The sequence below is a fragment of the Elephas maximus genome, chromosome 8 (genome assembly GCF_024166365.1).
Source record: "Elephas maximus indicus isolate mEleMax1 chromosome 8, mEleMax1 primary haplotype, whole genome shotgun sequence".
NCBI lineage: Eukaryota > Metazoa > Chordata > Mammalia > Proboscidea > Elephantidae > Elephas > Elephas maximus.
In genome coordinates this window covers 82,812,203-82,837,317 of record NC_064826.1, presented here as the reverse complement: position 1 = coordinate 82,837,317, position 25,115 = coordinate 82,812,203, and the positions used below count along the sequence as shown (strand labels likewise).

At 38.6% G+C, this 25,115-nt stretch overlaps 1 protein-coding gene across 4 annotated transcripts in view; it reads right to left on the bottom strand.

The window, feature by feature from the left end:
• DNAH11 (dynein axonemal heavy chain 11) overlaps nt 1-25,115 on the bottom strand; it is a 368,316-nt gene that overhangs the window by 30,237 nt on the left and 312,964 nt on the right. For 3 of the 4 annotated variants that reach the window (XM_049893431.1, XM_049893432.1, XM_049893433.1), the window contains 8 exons: nt 23,618-23,782; nt 21,559-21,699; nt 17,536-17,706; nt 15,022-15,144; nt 12,681-12,874; nt 11,149-11,297; nt 10,161-10,288; nt 5,229-5,456 (listed from right to left, as the gene is read on the bottom strand). In XM_049893431.1, coding sequence (XP_049749388.1) covers nt 5,229-5,456; nt 10,161-10,288; nt 11,149-11,297; nt 12,681-12,874; nt 15,022-15,144; nt 17,536-17,706; nt 21,559-21,699; nt 23,618-23,782 — 1,299 coding nt within the window. Of the gene's footprint in view, nt 1-5,228; nt 5,457-10,160; nt 10,289-11,148; nt 11,298-12,680; nt 12,875-15,021; nt 15,145-17,535; nt 17,707-21,558; nt 21,700-23,617; nt 23,783-25,115 lie in introns of those variants that run through there. The other variant, XR_007518405.1, reaches the window with a different exon arrangement.

Here is a 25,115-nt window from a genome sequence, read left to right as displayed (position 1 = left end):
TAGATGACAAAATCAATTTAACTTCATCACTGTGACAGAATGCTAGTTATCCACAGCTATCCATTCTCCCCTGGCTCCATGGTACTAGAGATTAGCTGAGTACATGGTCACCTGTGGGAAGACTGTTTCCTAGCCTCTCTTGAAGGCAGATGTGCCATATGACAAACTTCTTGCCAACGGAATGTGAGCAGAGCTGATGTGTGCCTCACGTCATTTGCTTAAAAGGAAATTGCTTGCCTTGGTTGTCATTCTTTCCTTTTCTGTGGACTAGGAATAGCGGTAATTGAGTCACCCTGGAAGCCATGTTAGGCATGGCAGAGGCACCCCACCAGCTTGGGTAAGTAGATGATCTCGTGGGACAGGCCTGCCTATTATGTATGGGAGAAACAAGCTTCCATCTTGTTCAAATCACTGTATTTTTGATTCCCTTTGTATTTTTTATTTTTATTTTGTTGCAGTAGCTTAGCCTGTACCCTAACTAATACAATCACCATGAGGCATGGCTTCCTCTCAATAACAAAAAGTAAAATTCATCATTGGGATGATAGAACGGCATATGGGAGACATGAAAACATGGGCCCTGTACTAGGCCTATGAGGTTTCCCTGAAAACATGGAAGGAAGGTTGAGTCCTGGCATTCTACCTTGTTATGGTTATGGCCCCAGCAGCCATAACACTAAAAGGGGCCAAACAGCTACACAATCTGTGGCTTAAAGTAGTACTTTGCTCATTCTCAGATTTGGTAGTTCTCTGGGGGAAATCAAGGAAGAGAAGTTAGTGGTTGATGACTACTCCTGTGGTTGCTGGTAAGCAGGAAGGGAAGATGAGGCCAAAATCTGCACCTTCCTGCTTGGTCCTTTCAACTGGTCAAACTACAGCCAGTCCATATTTACAATGGCTCAGACATTTAAGCCATTTACAAAGCACATTCAGTACCTTTAGGGTAGGAGTTCAGATCTGGTCTTCCAGAGAACTTCTGGTATAAACCAAGACTGAGTTTGTTTTTTATGGTTTAGAACCAGAGGAGCTTTTTAGTTCTTTTCTGCAGTGCTTTTCCATCAGAATCCCGGTCCAGAATTTGCCAGGTTGCACATGGTACAGATCCAACTAAGTCACTAGGCCATTCTAAACCACTAGGGCATTTTTAAGTCATTTCTGGGGTTTGGAAATACACAGTTAAGAAAAGTTTTCTCACAACTAAACATCACATAAAAGATAAGCTTTTGCACGAAGAATAGAGAAATCATATAACTGGAATTAACCTTAAAGAACATACAAAAAATATATTACCTTTAAATGTAAGAAAACTCTAGAAGACCTAATAAAAGTTATGAGGATTTCATTTAGGAATTATGATCTAATAAGTCATTTACCATCTCCTTGAATTACATATAACAAAACAAACCTGCTGCTGTTGAGTTGATTCCGTCTCATAGAGACCCTACAGGACAGGGAGAACTGCCCTATATGGTTTCCAAGGCTGTAAATCTTTACAGAACCTGACTGCCACATCTTTCTTTTGTGGAGGAGCTGGTGGGTTCGAACCACTGACCTTTCAGTTAGCAGCCAAGCACTTAACCAACTATGCCATTAGGGTTCCTTGGAATTACATGTAGTCTACATAAAATCCAAGAAACTATAATAATGAAGTACATTAATTCAATCTATCATATAACTGATTTGGTTTTATCCTCAGTGTTTAAAAAAACAAACAAAAAACCCACAAACCAATGCCCATTTCATTACACTTTGATAACGTAACTGCAGTGAAAGGAAACTATGAATCACGCTTTCCTAAGAAAAAGTATGAGTCTATCTACCTATCATTCCACATTCCAGGACAGTGGTATTTTTACAAACCAGAGGATGAGCAAATTAATATTAGAAAATCTAGAACAACACTGTGAACAGAGAACAGGCATCTGCATATACGTAACAGCACTGTATCCGCACAACCACCAATTTTCACGCACAATTACCAATTACTTGTTTCTGCCTGCAATTTTTACAGAAAAAAAAACCTCCATTCTTACTTTAAAAAACAACCTGGCTGTATGGGTATGAAAGGAATCAAAACAGTATTCCTTCATGACAACTTCTTCAAGAGGCAGCTGCTATTGAGCTGAAAGAGGTGTAGGTGGGCAACATGCTACAAGAGACAGTTCTTTACATTTTGGTCACTTAATTATCAGATTTACATAGATATTCTGGGATGCTCAGGGGAATAAAGCACTAAATAAAACAAAATCTGTTAATTTTGAATAAACATACCAAACATGAAGGTAAATTCTGATTTGGGGGAAGTATTAAAAATAGTTTAAATTTGATTTGAAAGTTAAACCGTGTAAAACAAAAACACCCCCAAAAATGAGTGTGCTTCTCAGTTGAGTGGGGTACCTAGGTAACAGGAGCAACTGAGACTCATTTACCTAACATAAATGGGTATCAGTGTAGACAGTATTTACCACCCTCTGACTACATCATACGCTTCAAGAAGATAGGCCCATATAGCAACACGGAATCCCCAGGATGGTGCAATGAAATTTGGGAAAGGAGAAGGTCTGTGTCTAACTGCCTACACTAAAATATCTTTTCTCTGATTTTTAGCTGGTCATATATATATGGCTGCCCAAGATAAATGTACTTTTCCCAGCCTCTCTTGCAGCTAACCCACTGACCCATTTCCACTGAGTTGATTCCAACTCACATCGACCCCATAGGACACAGAAGAACTGTTCCATAAGGTTTCCAAGGAGCGCCTGGTGGATTCAAACTGCTGACCTTTTGGTTAGCAGCTGTAGCTCTACGCCACCAGGGTTTCCAGCTAGGTTTCTTGCAGCTAGGTAATACAATGTGACCACATTTGACCAATGAGGTAAAAGTAGAAGTATTGCGTATTAACTAGTAGAGAGCTAAGAAAGTGAACACATTTCCTTTGCCCTCCTCTTTGTTCCTCCTTTCATCCTACTGTTGGGAACATGAATGTGAGGGCTGCAACACTGGCAGCCACTCTGGAACATGATGATGAGTATCATCCTAGAAATGGTAGAATGGTAAACTGTAAGGGGCTCAGGTTGATAGCAAATTTGTAGTTCTGAGCTATGAACCACCTACCTCCAGAATTCTCAAGTGACAGAAATATGGTTTTAACTTACTCAAACCACTGTTATTTTATGCTTCTCTCATAACTCCAGTTCCAGTTGATCAAAGGCCACTGGGAACCTATTTGCCTCAGATAGTGAGGAAGCATAGGGAGACAGGCTAATACCCTTGAATTACATAATCTGAATAAAAACCACCTTTTGTTTTCTAACATAATGATAGGTCAGCATTCATAAACTACTCAAAGCTTTTAAGTTTTCTTTAGAGTTTTTGTTTTGTTGGTTGGATCTGGCCAAAATTGGTTTGATGAGAGGTATATTTAGTGAATCACTTTATCTTTGTTTTTGCTACACAGGATCAAACTTAGTCTTAATATTTCAGAGCATCCTTCCCACTAGATAAGTAATATTTTCCCTTAAAGCTCTTAAGAGTCTTTCCAGCAATTGTAATCTTCCATTGACGTAAGTTCCTTTCCAGAGAGCAGTCAAAAGATCTAATACTTTCTTGAACAGACTAACACAGGTACTCTACACTGGGACATTCATGCATAGACTTCTGAGAAATTCATGCATAGACTTCTGGGAAATCTGTGAATCAGTATCATAATGTGCAGCATTTTAAAAAATGTGCCATTTCCCTGGGGGAGGGAAGTATCCTTGCTTTTATCAGATTCTCAAAGAGGTCCTTACCCAAAAGGCTGAAGGTCAATTGGATTTCAGGAAAGAGCTTGCAAATGTCATAAATAGCCAGATATTATAAATTAAGAGATGATAAAAAAAATGCCTGTTATATTTCATAAAAAAGCATATTGCAAATATTTAAGAAATTCAACTTTTTAAGTGCCCTCTGTTTACATAGCCTACTGTGTATACGTACCCTACAAATTACTCAATTACCTAATTAAGTAACTAACTGTATTCTTCAACACTGTTTTCTTAGGTGGCCAATTATTATAATTCCCTCATAAGGTTGGTTTGGGCATTGGCCCGGGAGGTACAAGAGAAAAAGTTAAGCATGCTGGCATGCTTCATACAGGGTGATAAACTCATAACAGAAGGTTGAATATTCATCACTAAACCATATGTATTTCCTCTGTAGGGCTTAATTCTCTCAATAAGAGTGCTATTTACCCAGGATTTCCAAGAAATTAGAAGAAAGAATGGGAACTAAAAGCGATAGCAATAAGGGAAACTGAAAGCCTTGATAAGGGTTTATGATACAAATAGAGGTAATAATTTAGATAAGGAAAATAATAGTAATGAATGATACCAGGAAAAAAAAAAAAGAAGGTGTCATTAATTTGTCTATGTATTAATTTCTTTTTATTTTGGAAGGAAACTGAAATATAAATAAGAAGGTAACATGAACATATTTCAGATAACATATTGATTTGTTTTTATTTTGGAAGGAAACTGAAATATAAATAAGAAGGTAACATGAACATATTTCAAAAAAAGAGGGGTTTAAATTTACTATTATCAAAACCTGATCTAAAATATACTGAAAGTCTTCCTATGTCATTATTACCATTGTTATCATTACCATCATTAGCAACAAGAGTAACAATGGCTTTTCTTCTTTCTATGATAAGAGATACCTGTTGCTGTTGTTAGCTGCAGTCAAGCTGATTCCCACTCATGAGGATCCCATGTGCGCAGAGTAGGAACTGCTCCACAGAGTTTTCAAGGCTGTGACCTTTTGGAAGCAGATCACCAGGCCTGTTTTCTGAGGTGCCTCTGGGTAGATTCAAACTACCAACCTTTCGATTAGTAGTCCATCACTTAACCATTTGTACTACCCAGAGGCTTCTCCTAAGAGATACTAGTCTGTCGCATTTGTCTTCAAAAAGCAAGTTCCTCAAAAAGGCATCTAGTTCATTCTACTAAACATGTGTCTTCTTAGTTACAGGGTGAAACCTAAATATATTTCCTAGTTATTGGGATATGAAATGACAAGCAATTCTTTTCAACAGATTAAAACACATGTGTACACACACACACACACACAAGAACACCAAAGATTCCCCTTTATCTCTCTTCATGAGATGCTTGAGTTAGTGATGGTCCTCAGAGCCTTGTGAGAAGACTGTGACTTTACTGTCAGTCCAGGCTCTTCTGTTTTCTTACCTGATCAAAGTTGTAGAGTGCAGCATGCAAATTGGCCAGCATTCCTGTGGGAGGTTCATTAGTAATTTTAATGGAATTTTCCAGGAGTCCTTGAGGGATGATATGCTCATTTGGTGTAGGTGCAGACTCGGCACTCAGGAAAACCCTGTAATCATGGTGGCTTCCTTGGCTGAATCTTTCAAGAAGTTTCTCCAAAGTTCCCAGCCACTTGGCTACCAAATGGACATTCTGAAAGATAGCATGACTTATAGTTGCTGTAAAATTGAAGTCTTTTACTTGAATTATAGGACAATATTTTCCTATTCATAAATGTGTTGGAAAATCAGACAACCAAGATTTAAATTTTCTTTCATTTTCACGTCATGGAGAAAAAAAGCCAAAACAGAATTGAACACTGACATATTAAATTCTCCAAATTACCACAGGTTTTGTCAACTAAAATCTCCTCCCAACACGTTTTACCTTCTTCCAAACAACCAACAGTCACTTCTGAGATGAAGTTGCCTGATACTTTTCTTTGTTACAATTCAAACCCAATTACTGAGATATATCTGGGTTAGGTTAATCAAATATAAAAACTAAAAGCCAGAAATGGGATGTTGTTCCCAATTACCTACTTCATGGTCTCTGACAGAACCTCCTCTACTCTAACTCCAACTCTTTAGCATATGGACTCAAAGGGAAGTAAGGGAAGAAAGGCTAGCAGAAGAAGAAAACAATCCCTCTTTGTTGAGATGCGGTTCATATTCCCAACATGTTATTTTTTTTAAATCCTAGAGTTGTCAGAAACCATGAAAGAAACAAATGCCATCACCATCACTCTTCGCTTTTCCATTTTATGATTCACAAATTCCAATACTGAACATCCGTATAGCTTGGTAGTTGGTGCTCAGGGAGAGATATAAAAACTGCACCTCATAGACTCTCTGGCTTTGGAGAAGTTCTTGATACAGTGATTGAAACATCACCCTCAGAGATACGTAATTATTTTCAACAAAGAAAAATGTTTAAGGTTATAGCAGCCACAAAAATACAGAGAATGAAGGCAAACAGGGAAGGGAATAGTAACGCAGGTACCTTTCTTTGAAACAGTTCTGTTGCAAAAAAAAAAAAATGCCAATTCAATTGTTCACATAATTAGCTCCCCCCACCCTTGGTAAATACTGAACATTGGTAGGTGAGGGCTCTAAGTTCCTTACACTAGATTATAATGACAGTGCATCTCATACCTAATTGTGCCACTCATACGGACATAAATTGGTAAGCAGGAACGAAAACAATTGTAAAATCTGTCCTGTAGACTCAATTATGTCCTAACTCTCTGTGTTACAGATGACAATACCCTACCTGAAAAGTTTACTTGAAACAAATATAAACATATTCCAAGGAGTGACTCTGGAGTCAGGGGACAGAAAAACCTCCAAGTAAGTCACCACTGAGCACAGGCATGCTTTGGCATCCAGCCTGGAAACCAGCCTTGAGGGTAAAGGCCCTGGGGCTGGCTAGATTCTGTGTTTATTCATACAAGGGCAGCAGTGCCTGTACATTTTTAGCCAGTCCACACGCCTTGAAAACCATGCATTTCACCAATGAAAAATGATTTCTTAAATCCATTATGCTAATTCACAAACCATCTGGTGTGGATCTGAGATAAAGATAACTGCCAGCCTGCCGCCTTCATCATAGTTCTGTCTGGAGCAGCTTAACCAAGAATGATTGCCTTCCTTTTCAGCTAGTCTTTCTTTCCTTACAGCCTTTTGAGTCCATATACCAATGAGAAGGAGTCTGAGCAGAGGAAGTTTCTGTCAGAGACAATAAAGTGGGTGACTGGGGACAGCTCCCCATTTCTGGCTTTTAGTTATTATTCTTTATTAAACTAACTGTTAAACTTTAAAACTATAGGAGAAAGACATGGAATGTGTGGCTAACTGCCTCCATGAACAGCTGTCTCCCTTGCCCTGAGACCAGAAGAACTGGATGGTGCCCAGCTGCCATTACTAAGCATTTTGATCAAAGATTCTATATAAAAATCCTGATCAAGAGAGGGAAAATGTGGAACAGAATTTCAAATTCTCACGGACTCCAGACTTTCCGGAGCTGTGGGGGCTGGATGAATCCTGAAACTACTGCCCTGAGATGATCTTTAAAACTTAAACTAAATATATCCCCTGGAGTCTTCTTAAAACCAAACCATAGTTTAGCTTAACTAGTAAAAAATGTCTGCCTTGAGCATTATGCTCTTTTAAGAACTATTTATATGGGATCAAAGTGACAACAGCAACTCGAAAGATTGGATGGGAGCCTTAGGGGGCAGTGTGTTTATGTTAATGGGGAGGAACAATTCAGAAAAGGGTGAGAATGTTTGCATTAGAAGAACGTAATCAAAGTCACTGAATTGTACATGTAGAAATGATTGAATTGGTGTATGTTTTGCTGTGTATATTCTTAACAACAAAATAAAATTCAAACAAAAAAACTATACTCTGTCATAGTTTTTTTTGTTTGTCATAGTCATCATATGTCTTGATGAAATGCCAGTTAAATACCCTGGGGGGCTACATCTGATCAGATTAACCAACCATTCTCAGGTTTGGTTAAGAAATAATTAACATGTGCATACATATCATACTAACACAATTTAACATAAATTACAAACAATATAACAAGCTCCCATTATGTTGGTCTTCTCTTTCTTCAAAGTCCTGTACCTTTTTTTTTACCTACCTGTAGGAAACCCTGGTGGCGTAGTGGTTAAGTGCTACGGCTGCTAACCAAAGGAATCCACCAGGCACTCCTTGGAAACTCTGTGGGGCACTTCTACTCTGTCCTATAGGGTCACTATGAGTCGGAAATCGACTCGATGGCACTGGGTTTGGTTTTTTGGTTTGGTAGGTCAAAGGAATAGCAGAAACGTCTGGAAACTGGGACAGTCAAAAGCCTGAGATAATCTCTTCCTCCAGTTATTGTGTTTGGATAGAGGGATGGGGAGTGTAGAGGTATAGATAAACAGTTACGTTCTAGTTTACTGATTGACCACTAAGAAAAAAAATTCAAAGATCTGGAACAGATATCCAAAAGCTGATCCTTAACAAATAAGTCTTCCAAGATTTTTTTTTTAAGGTTAAACTTGCATTTTTTGGCACATAGAAATTAAAATAATATTATACTTTGAATAATAAAATTGTTTTGAGGAAGATTTTGCTCTTGCTGGTCTCGTTGGGCTCCTGTGAGTACTCAAAGAAGTCTTTCCTTTGTGAGAAGATCTTAGCTTCCACCCAACTGCGTGAGCAACAACTGCTCTCTCTGGAAAAAATAAGCTCTCCAGTGTTAAATGTCTGACTCTGTGAGCTTCAGAAGGGATGCACTGCCCCAGGTCGCCCTACTAAGGTCTCTATTAAGGCCTCATCTAAGCAGTTGATGGAGTCCCTGGGTGGTGCAAATGGTTAACGTGCTTGGCTACTAATCAAAAGGTTGTAGGTTCAAGTCCACTCAGAGGTGCCTCAGAAGAAAGGTCTGTCAATCTACTTGTGAAAAATCAGCCATTGAAAACCCTATGGAGCACAGTTCTACTCTGACACATGGGGTTGACATGAGTTGGCGTCGACTTGACAGCAGCTGGCTTTTAAACAGTTGCTATTTTAATATCTTAGAAGCTGAACTGATATGTTCCTACAGACATAAGTCTGCTTAGGCTCCAGGCGGTTTCTTCATGAATCCAGTTTTATTTCAAGCAGAAATGCAAAATGCATCCAATTTGGATACTGGAGACACTAAGGTATTTGCAGGATAATGGTGGTGTGCAACAGTGGAAAGATGTGGCTTGCTGCCAAACAGACCCAGATTCAAGCACCAGCTCTGCCACTTACCAGCTGTGTGACCTTGAGAACTCTCGGATCACTCCAAGGATCACTTTTCTCATCTTTATAGTGGGGATGACAATACCTACCCTTGCGCTTTGTTGTAATGATTAGAGATAGTGTATCCTATGAATTGCTTAGTAGAGTCTAACACATTAATGAAAACCCTTAGTATCACAGTGCTGCAAATCAAATGGCCATTCTAGGACATGCAGACAGTCATCTGGGCTTGCCAGAAGGAATGAGTAAGTCTCAAAAATCCACCCTAAAGCTGGCCTGTATTCCATTGGTTCCTGGACTCTTGCTAGAATCCCCAGCTAAGGGAGTCACCGCAGAGGACACCGGGTTGTAGGATCATAGACCCATATAATGTTACCCCTAGAAGGGATTAGGAGTCCCTGGGTTGTGCAGTTAACACACTTGGCTGCTAACCAAAAGGTTGGAGGTTTGAGTCCACCCAGAGGCACCTTGGAAGAAAGGTCTGATGATCTACTTCTAGAAACTCAGCCATTGAAACTCTCTGGAGCGTAGTTCTACTCTGGTACATATAGCGTCGCCATGAGACCGAATCAGCCATGGACTGGTGGAAGGGATAAAAGTGTTATTTATTCTAATCCCCTTAATTTTTTACAAGTGGCTAAAATGAAAGCTTAGCAAGGTAATGCAGCTAGTTAGTGGCTGTCAAGGTTTTATGAGATAACATATAAGAAAGTGCTCTGTCAACTTTAAGGCAACATGCAAATGACAGAGATGTTGTCACAACAAGTGCTGGCAATCAATATAATCTTATTGTCTTCAAGCACTACTTGGGGGGGGTTTCAGAAATTTATAAATTAAGAGAATAATTGGGCTTCCCCCCCCCGCCCCAGGTTTCTAACTTTGAAACACAATGACAGTCATCCCCTGTCAGCATGGCCCCTTTATCACCTTTGGAGGTACCATTAATGCTGAGAGAAATGAAAGGGTTCCTCAAACCACCACGTATTGTAACAAAGGATCATTCTGGCTGGTGAGGGCATTCCACACAGTTCCCTGTGTTCACTCACGATGTTTTCCATGAAAACTTAATACTCACTTGGAGTATGACCCAGTGTCCTCCTTCAGAAGCTTTCTCCAGTGCCATTTCTGCCACCATCTCCTGACCTTGTCCTAAAGACACATTGTGGAATTTTCCCGAGTCAATTGTAAACCCAAGTTTTTTGCCTGTGGGAGGATACAACATGAGAGGAAATGTGTATGGAACAGTGGTGGGAAGAATACACACCCTTGAGGTCCAATTTCCATCTGTGCTCACTGACGCCATCTTCCAGGTCCCTTTCCTGAAGAACCCAAACTAAGCCTCTGCCACTTCAACAAGCAGCATTTTGAGCTCTCGACAGCTGCTTCATGGCAAGCATTAGAAAAGCCTGTGGAAATCAGTTCCTCCGCTTTAATGATGATGACGCTTTTGACATTTTGATAGATGGCAGGCATTGTTATTGAGCTTTATAAACTCTTGCAGGAGTAGTAAAGCATTTCCGCATAAAAAAGAGCAACATGTGGTAGATACCACATCATTTTTTTAACGGATTGGTTCATTGGGTAAACGCACCAGCCTCTCACCTTGTGAGGCCGCGTTTAAATTGAGCACACTCAGGTCACAGCTATATTAACCTGGTATTCTCGGTACAGGCTGTGGGGAACCGTAATCCAGAGCACAAAGCGACCGGGCCTCGCACAATCGAATATACTTGTTCTAATGACCATTATTTAGTCACAGGGGGCGCACGATTACATGAGCATGGAGAAAATTGCCCTCTAGTCAAAAGGTAGGAAACAGTACAAAAGAAACTTGCATTATGCCAACCAGAGGAATGTTTCATCTGAACATTTCTTCAGACTATGGTGTTATTATCCTTACATTTTCCACACAGCCAATCTCCAACAGATGAAAAAAAGAAAGAAAGAAAGAAAGAAACTAAGATAACTGTGAACTGAAAGGCAGGGCTGGCAGGCGGAGGGTAAGAGGGAGGGTGGGTAGGTGGAGGGATAGAGGGCCGGCCAGAAGCCTCCTGGTCACTCACCAAGGATCTCTAGGTCTTTAAGGGCATCTACTCCTGGAGACAGGATGAAGAACACTGGGGTGGCTGGGCTGCTTTCTTCAAATGCTTTCACTAAATCCAGTCTGGTCCCCTCCACATACCTTGAGCCCAGTTTTTCCTCTACAAAATTCCTTTAAAAAAATAAAGCAAAAACCACAATCAGTGGCTTTGACCTTGAAAAGTGTCACAATTTGGATAAGATTAAATGTCAGGCACAGGAAAGAAACAATCCACGTGTATTATATGGGATGTCTTGTTAGAATGACGGTATAAATCCAACTAGATTTATGCAGTAGTTTTATCAATGAAATCCCTCTCTAGAAGCTCTGAAAATCAGAAGCCTACATTCCATTTTGGGGGGCTACTGAGACCCCCCTCTGAATACCATCAGCTGCCTGCACATGGCTTTGTATCCCCAAAGCCCCTGCCAGATTCTGCCATTACTTATTAACAGTTCATTAGATTTGCCACAGTGCAATTTTCCAGCCTGCTGGGCTTCTCATGAATATACAAATGCTTTTTGGGGTGTTTCTAACACAGGGAAGCTCAATTAAGCAGGGATTATTTTCCAGTAGCATCAGATTTAGCAGAAAGTAAGTACTATGAAGAATGAACTCATAAAGTGGGGCTCAGCGAAGGCTTCCACAGAGGGGAAAATTGGCTGAACTAGACAGGGCAAAGGGAAAAATCGGAGGCATGTGAATGTTATTAAAGAAAGAGGAGCATGCTAGGGAAGGAAGTTGAGAACTCTTTGGTTGTTGAAATCAAATTAGAATAAGCCTTGTGTGCATTCAACAGCATATTACCATTTAGAAGCCAAGAGGGCAGAGAAAAAGGACAATTGAACCAAGATGTAGACAGGCGCTTCTGCTTTTAAATTGAGTTGGTTGTAATGTTATAGGACTGTGAGTGTCTCCATGAAGGGAATTCATTTTTGTTTGACGTGCAAAATCTTGGGAGCCAAAATGTCACCACTAAATAAAGATGATGGAAATTAGACTTGGATAACGCATGTTCCTGTCCTCTGAACTCTGCTGTCACCCATCTTTCTTCTAAGAATATTTCCATCAGTTTCTTATCCCCTCTACTGATTTCAGAATTAAGTTTTTCAGGATGTCCTGAGTCTGCCTATAGACAAGCACACTCTTTAGTGTTTAGAAAATTTTAACAATAGTAGCGATTAGAATATGAAAATCTCAGCAGACTCACTTCTCATCAATATGACTTTGTAAACCCATACACTAGTTGCCCTCAGCCAACTCCGACTCACGGAGACCCCATATGTGTCCGAGTAGAACTGTAATGGTTGATTTTTCAGAAGTAGATTGCCAGGCCTTTCTTCCATGGGGTCCCTAGTGAAATAAAACCACCAATCTTTTGGTAAGCAGTGTAGTGGGTTAACCGTTGGCACCACCTTGACTAATTCCACTTCCATCTCTACCAGATATTTCTAACCCCTAAGACTAAGTTGCCTCTGAGTTAAAGTGCATTTCCAAAGATGCTGACTGGACCACCTGAGGGCATATGTCATTCTGTCAGGGCGCATTGCTCGCAAAATAATTAGCTTCTGTATTAAGCCTTTCTTCTTCCATTCTTGTGGTAACTTCTCCTTTTCTGGACACTCAGATTCTACCCATTTCTTCCACTGCTTGGCAGATCCTTCCACATCTCGGTCTATGCCTCGAAATTCTTCCAAAAGGGCCACTGCCTATAATACAATAGAGGAAGAGATAGGAATGGCATGTACAATAGCTTATAGTTTGAGATAAAGACCTGGATTGTGTCTAATCCTATGTAAACAAATTGTGCTAGATAGTCTTCATTTTTCTCTTCAGATTCACTCTGCACCATTTTCTGACCTGTGAAGAGTGTGATCTCTAAGAAATACTTGCACAAACTCCCTGGTTCTCCGGCCTGGTTGGGTTTGACCAATAGGAGGCGCTGGCAGGAGACTGGAGGGCTGGAGGGGAGAGAGGCAGGAGTATTTATTCCTTCAACTCTTTCTCTGCTGGGACATAGTTTGGCAGTGACTATGTTCCTCTACCAAAGGTCATAGCTCCTTTGGGTTGGCTCTCTCTCATAACTTCATTTCTCAGTAGTTCTGGCAACTGCTGCCTCCCCTTTCTTCACCATTCCTGGTTGATTCTCTTACCCTTCTTCTCTATACCATAAAAATATTCTCTTCATTAAACTCTCTTCATCACCCCTTTGAATGCTCCATTTGTTTTCTGCTAAGACCCTGACTGATAATACAACTTTAATTCATAATTATAAAGTGACATTCTAATTAAAAATTCTATTTAAAAAAGACTAAAATCTAATTATATTATAAAACTAGGGAATAATATCATTATATTCAACGCACAGGAATATCTTCCTCTTACAAAAAAGACTAGGGCAAAGCTTAGCATATGGTCAGCATTTTAAAGGAGCTCCAGGATTGTTAACAATAAAATCTTCTGGCAGAAACATGGGGTCAGGATTGATAATTGGGGTTGATGAGTGACTTTCATTTTTTCTCACAAAATTGTTTTGTTTAAATATATTACAATGAAATTAACCACCATATTCTTTTTATCCCCCCTCTTAATTGCACTTTAGATGAAGATTTATAGAACAAACTAGCTTCTCATTAAACAATTAGTACACATATTATTTTGTGACATTGGTTGCCAACCCCACCACAGGTCAACATTCTCCGTTTTTCGACCTTGGGTTCCCTATTACCAGCTTTCCTGTCTCCTTCTGCCTTCTAGTCGTTGCTCCTGGGCTGGTGAGCCCCTTTAGTCTCATTTTGTTTTATCGGCCTGTCTAATCTTTGGCTGAAGGGTGAACCTCAAGAGTGACTTCATTAGTGAGCTAAAAGTATGCCTGGGGGTCATGCTCTTGGGGTTTCTCTAGTCTCTGTGAGGTCAGTAAGTCTGGTCTATTTTTGTGGGTTAGAGTTACGACAGTGGGTTGGGTTTAGAGTTTTGTTTTACATTTTTTTCCAGCTCTGTCCAGGATCCTCTATTGTAATCCCTGTCAGTGCAGTTGGTGGTGGTAGCTGGGCACCATTTAGTTGTACTGGACTCGGTCTGGTGAAGGCTGTGGTAGTTGTGGTTCATAAGTCCTTTGGACTAATCTTTCCCTGGTCTTTGGTTTTCTTCATTCTCCCTTGTTCCTGATGAATGAGACCAGCGGAGTATCTTAGATGGCCACTCATAAGCTTTTAAGACCCCAGACGCTACTCACCAAAGCAGAATGTAGAACATTTTCTTTATAAACTATCTTATGCTAGTTGAGCTGGATGTTTCCGGAGACCATGGTCCCCACAGCCCTTGGCCCAGCAATTCAGTCCCTCAGGGAGTTTCGATGTGTCTGTGGAGCTTACATGACCTTGCTTTGCACCAGTATGCTAGCTTCCCCAGTATTGTGTACTGTTTTACCCTTCACCAAAGTTACCACTTATCTATTGTCTATTTAGTGTTTTTCCATCCCTAACCACCATATTCTTGTGTAACTTAAAACAAATCTATTTAGAAAAAGTGGAGAAGTATCAAAAAAAAAAAAGATAAAAAAAATCAGATTCACGTAAATTGAAAAAAAAAATTCATTTACTCGCCTAGATTTTTATTGAAGTTCCTTGCACATTTATAACTTTCCTACTCAAAAATAGGTTAAAACTGCTTTTACTTCCAAATAAGTAATCAATTCATAATACAAGGATTAAGATCATGTTATATAGCATATTTCTACAATTAAAATGGTATCTAATATATCACTTGTATTTTGTAAACTATATTTCTAAAGCTAAGAGACTTGAGATTTGAAATAAGATTTTGAAATTGAAAAACCATTTTTTTTTTACCATACCTTAATAGCACTCCATGACTGAGTAGTTAGAAAGTCAACAGGACTCAGATAAGTGTGTTCAACTGTGAATCGAAGCAGGAAATCCAATTCAAGGGGGTCAATCTCATTCTTCTTCAGCAAAATCTTGAAAGCACACAAAATTGAAAAGAGTCCTTCGGTTTGCATCACAATCACAGTACAGGAAGCAGTCACCATTTAACAGTTATGACTGAATAGGCTCTACCAAGTCTGCTGAGAATTACTGTAACTGTCTGATGTTCTATAGTTGAAACAAGAAATTTTAGACTATGCCAGAGATCTCATAACCATTAGCAGAATTCTAATAGAAAATAATTACCAAGGCTGATTTATTCCAATTCTAAAATCTATGTCTATTAGCAACATATTTGATATGCTTTCATATTTAGTCTACTGCCGTTAGATCACACTTGTCCTAAAACTTGTTATACAATGAAAAAGCCTCAGGTAACGATGGACTGAATTACTAAACAGAAGGTAGAACTGGCATTGTATGTCAGTCCTGGTACAGAAATTATATCCAATAAACTACTATATGTATGAAAGATTTTTCTTATATGTGGGGTTATATTGAGAAAAACTAGAAATTATTATTTTACAGATACAACTAAACAAATACATCATGAATTGGAGCAAACTATAAACTTTCTGATTATAGAACTGATAATAAGTCCATAGTACTTTTTTGGGAGGCACAGAAGAACTATTAGTAATTTCCACATGGAAGCTGTAACACAGTACAAGGTTGAACAAATAAAAATTTTGGGTTTTATGCTATTTTAAAATTTGAAAAATTGGCAAAATGAATAATGGGCCCTACCATGCATTAAGAGAGCCCTGGTGGCACAGTGATTAAAGTGCTCAGCTGTTAACCAAAATGTTGGCAGTTCGAACCCACCAGGTGTTCCAAGGGAGAAAGATGTGGCAGTCTGTTTCTGTAAAGATATATAGCCTTGGAAACCCTATGGGGCAGTTCTATCCTGTACTATAGGGTTTCCAAGGCTATATATCTTTACAAAAACAGACTGCCACATCTTTCTCCCTTGGAACATCTGGTGGGTTCAAAATGCTGATGTTTCTATGGGGCAGTTCTATCCTGTACTATATATAGGGTCACTATGTCAGAACTGACTTGACGGCAGTGGGTTTTTAACATGCATTAAAATAATATTTCATTTTACTGGATAATTATTTTTTCTTAATCTGATTGATTTCAACAAACACCTGTCCATATAGATATGAAGCTTTAATTTACATAGATTGTCAAGATTTGAGATAGACTATAATTTATCTATGACTTCCAAGGAAAAGTTTTAAATAGATATGCATGCATGTATGCACACATTATACATTATAACCCCCAGAAATATCCCCTCCGCAAAAAACCAAACCCAGTGCCGTCGAGTCGATTCCGACTCATAGTGATCCTGTAGTGACCCTCCCTATATATGTGTAAAATAAATCCTTTATCTTATACAGTTAATGAGCAATGTGCATAAAATAAATGTTTTATTTTGTAATGTCTTGCTCCTGTTTATCACATACGTTATAAAACACCTATACACATATGTTCTTATATAATCCAAAGGAATCTATGAATACTGAAAAAATTAAAAGAGAAGCAGTAGTTTATGATTACTGTCAGCAGTTAGTTATAAAGTGCCTTCTGCATGCAAGGGACTTTGGAGGACCCAAAACAGATAAGGCAGAGACCTTCCCTCAAAGTTTGGATTGATAGGAAGAGCTCGGAAGCAAACTGGTTAATATAAGGACACATGCTTATTTTCTCAAGGAAAGGAGCTCTTAACTTTTTTTTTTTATTTTTATCATGGACACCGTTATTTAAATAAAATCTTTTGCAGAAGTCCATATAAAAGAGATAAAAGGAAAGCAGACCTAACTGTAGCTGGGGTGTGAAACCTGGAGCTCTCTTGACCCATTCACTGTTTCCTAAAGGGACCCTGGCAAACTCCTAGGACCACTCAGACCTGGATTAATGACCTTGATCTTAAAGAACACCCTTGGTAGTTCCTAGAAGGTTCTTTGTAAGACTTGAGAAGTGGAGGAGAATGTCTCATCCATCTGTTCTTCAAGGTGACAACTGTGGTGGCAGCTTGCCATACAGACCCATCCCAAACCAACACACTGTGATGTAGTAGATGTCACATGTCCAAGTGCCCTGTGGGGAACTCAAACTCTTCTCATGCCACCAAAGCATCTAAAAAAGGTGTCTAAGCTTTCTGTTAGCAGAAGTAAAACATATAATGAACCAAAAACAAAAAATATTGCTGTCAAGTCGATTCTGATTCATAGTTATTCTACAGGACAGAGTAGAACTGCCCCATAGGGTTTCCGAGGAGCAGCTAGTGGATTCGAACTCCCGACCTTTTGGTTAGCAGTAGAGCTCTTAACCACTGCGCAACTAGGGCTCCATATTATGAACAAAGGTGTCCAATTTTGGTTCTGGGTTTATTTTCAAGTGACCGGTTTCCTCACCTGAAAAGCCATCTGGGACAGGAAGGTAAGCTTGTCCTTCTCGAACAGTGCCTGGCTGGCGTAGAGGAAGACGGCATGGGTGATGCTTTCAACCAGGCTGGAGATGCGCTCCTGTGGGTCATCCACCTTGTCAGCGTGCTCGATTGCTCTGAGGAACAGCGTGTTGAAAGCCTGGGAAATTTAATGCGACTGTTAGAGAGTGAAAACTGGGGCCTGGATGTCTAGCTTGCCCAGATACACAGGGCTACAGTTTAAGGGGTATCTATGGGGAAAGGGAAGAGGATAGGATTTTTATTTGAGCTCTTGGAACAGTTCCTGGCACATGTTAAGTGCTCATTAATGCTAGATGCCATTATTATTACCATTGCTATTATTATTAATACTATTTCCCCAAATCTACCCACATCTCCTAGTCAACTGAACTGCGCCATCCTCTCCTTTCCAAAAACAAAGAAAAAGCAACCATTGCTGCTGAGTTGATTTTGACTCATAGTGACCCTATAGGACAGAGGAGAACTGCCCCATAGGGTTTCCAAGTACTTTTGAGTTGCCATTTGATGATCTCTTCTCCCTCTTAAAATCATTCCTTATATTTGTTCATTACTTCATTCCATGGCTAGGTAATAATGGGGCCGTGTGGATTTTTTATACATATAAAGCCACTTGCTGTAGAGTTGATTTCAACTCTTGGTGAATCCCACGTATATCAGAGTAGAACTGTGCTTCATATGGTTTTCAATGGGCTGATTTTTCAGAAGTTAACTGCCGGGGCTTTCTTCTGAGATGCCTCTGTGGACTTGAATCAACCTTTTGGTTAGCGAACAAGTGTGATAACCATTTGCACTGTCGTGCATACATATATATACATATATACATATACACACACATATATGATATACACATACACACATAATATGTATGCACACATACATACTCCATATAAATATATTTTGACTGGTGTATAGGGATCACGGGGTTTTATAGGGATCACAGGCTCATTTACCTTTAAGTCTGTATACTTGAGTTAAAGTAAAACCCTCTAATATCAGATATATACAGTAAATACTGGAAAGAAGGCATTTAAAATTAATTTTTAAATTTTTAAATCACTTTTTAACTTATAAACCATAAAATACACCCATTAAATGTGCAGTTCAATGATTTTTGACAATGTATACTCCAGTAACCATCACTACAGTCAAGACATAGAACCCTTGCATTGCCCCTAAAAAGTTCCCGTGTACCCTTTTGAAGTCAATCCTCATTCCCAGGCCCCGATTGCTCTGCCTTCTGTCACTATAGATTAGTTTTGCCTTTTCTAGAATTTTATATAATCATACACTATTTACTCTTTGGTGTATGACTTCTCTTTCTAAACATAAGGTTATTGTGATACATCCACGGTGTTGTGTTATCAGTAGTTCATACCTTTACATTGTGAGTGAGTAATATCCAGCTGTATGGATATGTCAAATTTGTATTTCCATTCACTTCTTAGGTCTTTGGGTTGCTTCTAAATTTTGGCTACTATAAATAAAGTTCTTATGAACATTTATGAACAAATCTTTTTGTGAACATACGTTTTTCTTTCTTTTGGGTAAATACCTAGAATAAAATCGCTGGATTGTATTGTAAATGTATAAGAATTTATAAGAAACTACCAAACTGTTTTCCCAAATGGTTTTACCACTTTGCATTCCCACCGATAATGTGAGTTGCAGGGATTCCATGTTCACGGTACCGACGGTCTTCGAAAATTTCAGCCATTTTGGTAGGTTTATGCCTCATCGTGTTCTCATGTCTCTGATGACTGTTGAGCATTTTTTAATGTGCTTACGGGCAATACGTATGTCTTATTACCATATTTTTACACAAATATGTCGGGCCCCCTGCGTTTGTTTGCTGGCCACGCCCTCCCCCTCCCCTCCCCGACGAGACACCCTCACAAGTGCTGCCTTCCCAATTCTCTTCCGTGTGTTGTTAAAAAGTTAGCACAGCGCTTTTATGAAAATACCTTGTGGGGGAGGGTGCAGCCAGCAGATGCAGAAGTCGCACGTTATTTTGGTAAAAATATGGTATATGATGTGTCTGTTTAAATCTTTTATCTTCTTTAATTGGGTTGTTTGACTTATTGAGTTGTAAAAGTTCCTTGTCAGATATATGTACTGTGGATTTTTCCCCCAATCTGTGCTTACCTTTTCATTTTCTTAAGAGTGTCTTTTGAAGATCTTAAATTCTCATTTTTTTTTCATAAGGTCCCATTTATTAATTTTTCTCTCTATTGTATCCTAAGAACTCTATGTGTAATCCAAAGCCTTAAGTTTTTCTCTAGAAATTTTTCTAGTTTAGCTGATTTGTTTTGAGTTAATTTTGTGTATGGGTGATATAATGGTAGAGGTTCATTTTACTCTATGTAGATATCCAGTTATCCCAGCAACAATTGTTGTAAAGACTATCCTCTCCCCACTGAATTGTTTTAGCACTGTTGTCTAAAATCAATTGACCATACATGTGTGAGTCTCCTTTTGGTCTGTCTGTTCTGCTTCCTTGAGAGATATATATATATATATATATACACACATAAAAAATATATATACACACATGCATATCTTTAAGCCAAGACCACACAGTCTTGATTAATGTAGTTTATAATAAATTTTGAAATCTGGTACGGGAAATCCTCTGATTTTTCTTCTTCCTTCTTCAAAATTGTTTAGCTATTTTAAGTCCTTTGTATTTCCACATAAATTTTAGAATCGGCTTGCCAATTTCAACTGAAAAGTATTCTGGGATTGTGAGTGAGACTGAATTGAATCTATAGGTCAATTTGGAGAGAACTGACAATAATATTGAGTGTTGCAATCCATAAACATGGTATATCTCGCCATTATTTAGGTTTGTAATTTCTTTCGATAATGTTTTGTAGTTTTTAGTATACAGATCGTTCATGCATCTTGTTAAAATTATCTCTAAGTGTTTCTGGAAGCTATTGCAAATAAGTGTTGGTCTATCAATTTTATTTTTCAATTGCTCCTAGTATATAGAAATACAATGAATTTTGTGTATTGACTTTACATTCTGCAAGCCTACTAAAAACTCACTTTTTAGTTCGAGGAGCTTTATTTTAGATTTCTTAGGATTTTCTACATATACAATCAGATAATCTGTTAAAAAAACAGACAAGTTTTCTTCTTTTTTAAATTTTAGGTCTTTTATTGCCTTATTGCACTGGCTATAACCATCAGTAGAATGTTGAAAAGAAGTGTTGAAAGCAGGTATCTTTGCCTTGTTCCCGATCTTAGGGAAAAGCATTGATTTTTAAAATTATTAAGTATAATATTAGCTGTAGATTTTCATAGATGTCCTTCAGCATGTTGAGAACGAACTTACTTTCTATTTCTAGTCTGCTGAGAATCTGTTTTTAATCATGTGTTGAAATTTGTCAAGCTCTTTGTATCAGCTGAAATGATCATATGGCTTTTTTGTCAATATGGTGAATTACATCCTATGATTTTTGAGTGATGAATTAACTTGCATTTCTGTCAAAATTCTTGATAATAATGTAGTGTGCTTTTTACATATGGCTGGATTCAATTTGTCAATTTTTCTTGAGGAGTTCTGCATCTATGCTTGTGAAGGTTATGCTCTGTGGGTTTCTTGTCATGTCTTAGTCTGTTTTTGGTATTTGGGTAATACTTAGCTTTACAATACTCATTTAGTTTTATTACTCTTCCCATACACTGTTGCTCTTCCAAAATCTAACCACATTTCTCAGAGTTTTTGTTTAAGAACAATATACAAATGTACTATGATGTCACATTGATGGCTTAATTATCTCAAGCCTTATTGAAAATGATATATGTAAGTTCCTGAGAGAATGTTTTTTGTTTTTGTTTTTGTTAACTAGATTCTCATGCTTCCTTGCTGGGTACACTGACTGCTTAAAAAATAAATTTCATGCTTACTTCTGGGAAGGAGCTGAACTCCTGAATTTTTAAATGTTCTTAGCTTCTTCAGCATTACCTTCAAGGAGAATTGATATATGGGGTTGATTTTCCTGAGGTCATTAATAACAAAATAAAGAAGAGATGCCCTCGCAGCCACTGGTCTGTAACATTCTCGGGCCTTGTTGATTTGGGTTTCATTTTCTTTGGCTTCAATCACCTGTGTTGGGATAAAAACAAACATACTCTTTATATTCTCTCTATATATCCAAGTGATGGAACGGACGTAGCGTAAACGAGAAATTATTAGTATCAAAATAGATAACATGAATGGTATCTACATGCTTCAGCTTTTTTCCCCTAAGATTAATTTCATATTTGTAAATAATTTTTTCATAACCTGAATTTTTGGTGAGAATGAACATAACTGTAGCTGTTTTATAGGCTACAGATTTAAAAAGTCTGATTGGTTCTACAGAATCTGTTCCGGAGAAATGTCACCTTCCTCTCTCCCCGCTCTCTTTCAGGGGTTAATAACCCAGCTATATCACCTCTCAGGGATGGCTCTTAAAAGTCCGCTGGGTCAACTCAGTGCCAATAACTTTATTGGTCAACCAGGTATACAAAAGCAGTCAAGGTCAATCAGATATCCAGCAGCTGAGCCTACTAAAAAGCCTTTATACCAAGACTCTCATGACCGTCTAATCCTGAATTTGCAGCAGATGATTCATATGCTTGTCACAGGTTTCCTTTTAGTTTATCTTTAAGTATTAGCCTCTGGGTACATTCAGATGGATAATGATAAAATAAAAAAAGCACACCACCACCACCACCACCTACCAACATATTTTTTTTATTCAAGGCACAAACATCTACTTCTATATAGGACTACTGCTGCTTCTACAGCTTCATAAGATATGATATTTTCCCAACATTTTCTATAGACATGATTCATCAGATCTGTGTATGTATAAAAGGAAATACAGAAAATGCAAAGTGAGGACAGTCCCTACTTGACATATACGCACGATAGGGAGAGACATTTTAAGAGACAATTAGAAGCTAAGACCTAGTTTAGCTAATTGTTCTAATCTTTACCATCTTAGGAAGCCACCTAGAATTCACTTACTTAAAAGGATAAAGTAATTTGGGATTCCATTTCCTTGCTTAAATTAAGACAAAGATATTGGATTGTGGTGACACAGCCCTTGCTGGGTAATTAAGAGATTACCTAGTAATGAGGATATTCCAGAAAGCAAGTAAGGGTTCCTCTCCTCTTGAAATAGTGGACTTTTAGGGGTTAATGGCCAACTGTGAAAGTCCAAAAGGCACACCATGCGTAAGGCATATTGGGACACTAGTTGGACATTCAGCAGGATGTCTACTCAGTGAAAATTTTTACTGGCTTTTAGAAAATGTCAGTTTCCCAGCGTGAATAATGCATTTGAGTACAGCAGGAGACCATCCCTTGCTCAGTCACCTACCACTGAAGGCCTGTAAACAAAACTTCAGCTCTAAGTATTTCTCTAAAATGTACAACAGGCTGGGAAACCTGTGGTGACATTGTAGGATGTCAGTTTGCCAGAGCTGGGTGCTAAGCATTTTTAGATTTTAAATCATATAAGCCAGCAGGCCCCAATTTTCTTCACATTTGGTTACTCAGAAAAAATAATAAAAATACAGTCCGACACAGCCTCATTTGAATGATTGGATCTTAGTTGAATCAGGAAAAGCACAAGTTTGAGCAGCTCCGTCTTCATTCAGAAGGAGCCGTGGTGGCACGATGGTTAAGTGATTGGGTGTTAACTGGAAGGTCGGTGGTTCAAACCTACCCAGCGGCTCCACCAGAGAAAGACCTGGAGATCTGCTTTCCTAAAAATTATAGCCTAGAAAACCCTATGGGGCAGTTCTACTCTGTCACATGGGGTGGCTATAAGTTGAAAACCGACTTGATAGCATACAACAACATATCCATTCAGAATCCCAAACAGTCCCATTTTTAAGGAAACCTTATTAACTGACCTGAATTCTACAAGCTAGCCTTCTTAGAGGAATTTCCAAGTTTGATTAAGCTTTTGCCCAGATCATTTCATTGAAACCGAACAACAGAAACCTCCAGCATCCTTTGCCCTTCCTACCTTGCGCTCTATCTCTGCAGCAGTGGCTTTTGTGGTCTCCAGTCTCTCCACCAGTCTGGTGTCATCTAAAAAACTCCCCTCTGCTGCAGAAAGGTGCAGGAGGAGGTCGTCCTCCAGGTGCTTCAGTTCAATCTTAAAATCATTTTGGTGCTTTGTCAAAACCAGCTAATAAAAACCAAGAAAAGTGAGAGAAATGGTGATTAAGCAGATTTTTTAAAGATACTTTATAAAAATAATTTTATTTTTTCATTGCTGTCGAAAATGTACACAGCAAAATGTAAAGCAATTTCCCAACTTATACATGTACGATCCAGTGACACTGACTCCACTTTTCAAGTTGTGTGATTATTCTCACCCTCCTTTACTGAATTATTCCCCCAGCACGAACTCACTGCCTCCTAAATTTCTTCTCTAACCTTTCTTGTTGCAAGCTCATGTTTTTAATTATTGATTGATTTTATTGAACTTTAGATGAAGGTTTACAGAACAAACTAGTTTCTCATCAAACAGTACACACATTGTTGTATGATACTGGTTAACAACCCCACGACATGTCAACACTCTCCCTTCTCAACTCTGGGTTCCCTACTACCAGCTGTCCTGTTCCCTCCTGGCTTCCAGTCCCTGCCCTGGGGCTGGTGTCCCCCTTTAGTCTTGTTTTGTTTCATGGGACTGTTCGATCTTTGGTTGAAGGGTAAACCTCAGGAGTAACCTCATTACTGAGCTGAAAGGGTGTCTGGGGGCCATACTCTCAGGGTTTCTCCAGTCTCTGTCAGGCCAGCAAGTCTGGTCTTTCTTTTTGAGTTAGAATTTTGTTCTACATTTTTCTCCAGCTCTGTCTGGGACCCTTTATCGGGTGCCCTGTCAGAGCAGTCAGTGGTGGTAGCTAGGCACCATCTAGTTGTAGTGGACTCAATCTGGTGGAGGCCGTGGTAGATGTGGTCCATTAGTCCTTTGGACTAATCTTTCCCTTTTATCTTTAGTTTTCTTCATTATTGCTTGTAAGCTAATGTTTTTAGTAGAGAATTTCTTTAACCAAAATTTTCATAGAATCATATATAATGAAATACACAACATTAAGACCCATACTAGTAATTTTTAAAATTTCTTTAAAGAAATTCAGAAGGCATGTTAAGATTGAATGGCACCCCAGGGTCCAGAGTATCAACTTTTATCATGATCATTAGGATCATAAATCTACAGGGAGAATCTATTTAAAAGATCATGATAGATCTCTAACATCAGAAATATGGACCCCTGTTTTAATTCTAAGCATACTTCATCTGAAATTTCTAAATTCACCCAAATTAGCAAGTAAATTCTTTTTACTTTCAACTCCAAAGAAATTCACCATTTTAATTTTCAAATTTGTTAGAAAGTTGGACACAGTATCCTTTTGTGTATTTTAATCTCTATGTGTAGTTATATGGCCTTTTTTCTTAATTTTACCTCTACCTTATCTTTTATTCTTGATTGACCCTTTTAGAGGCATAGCTAA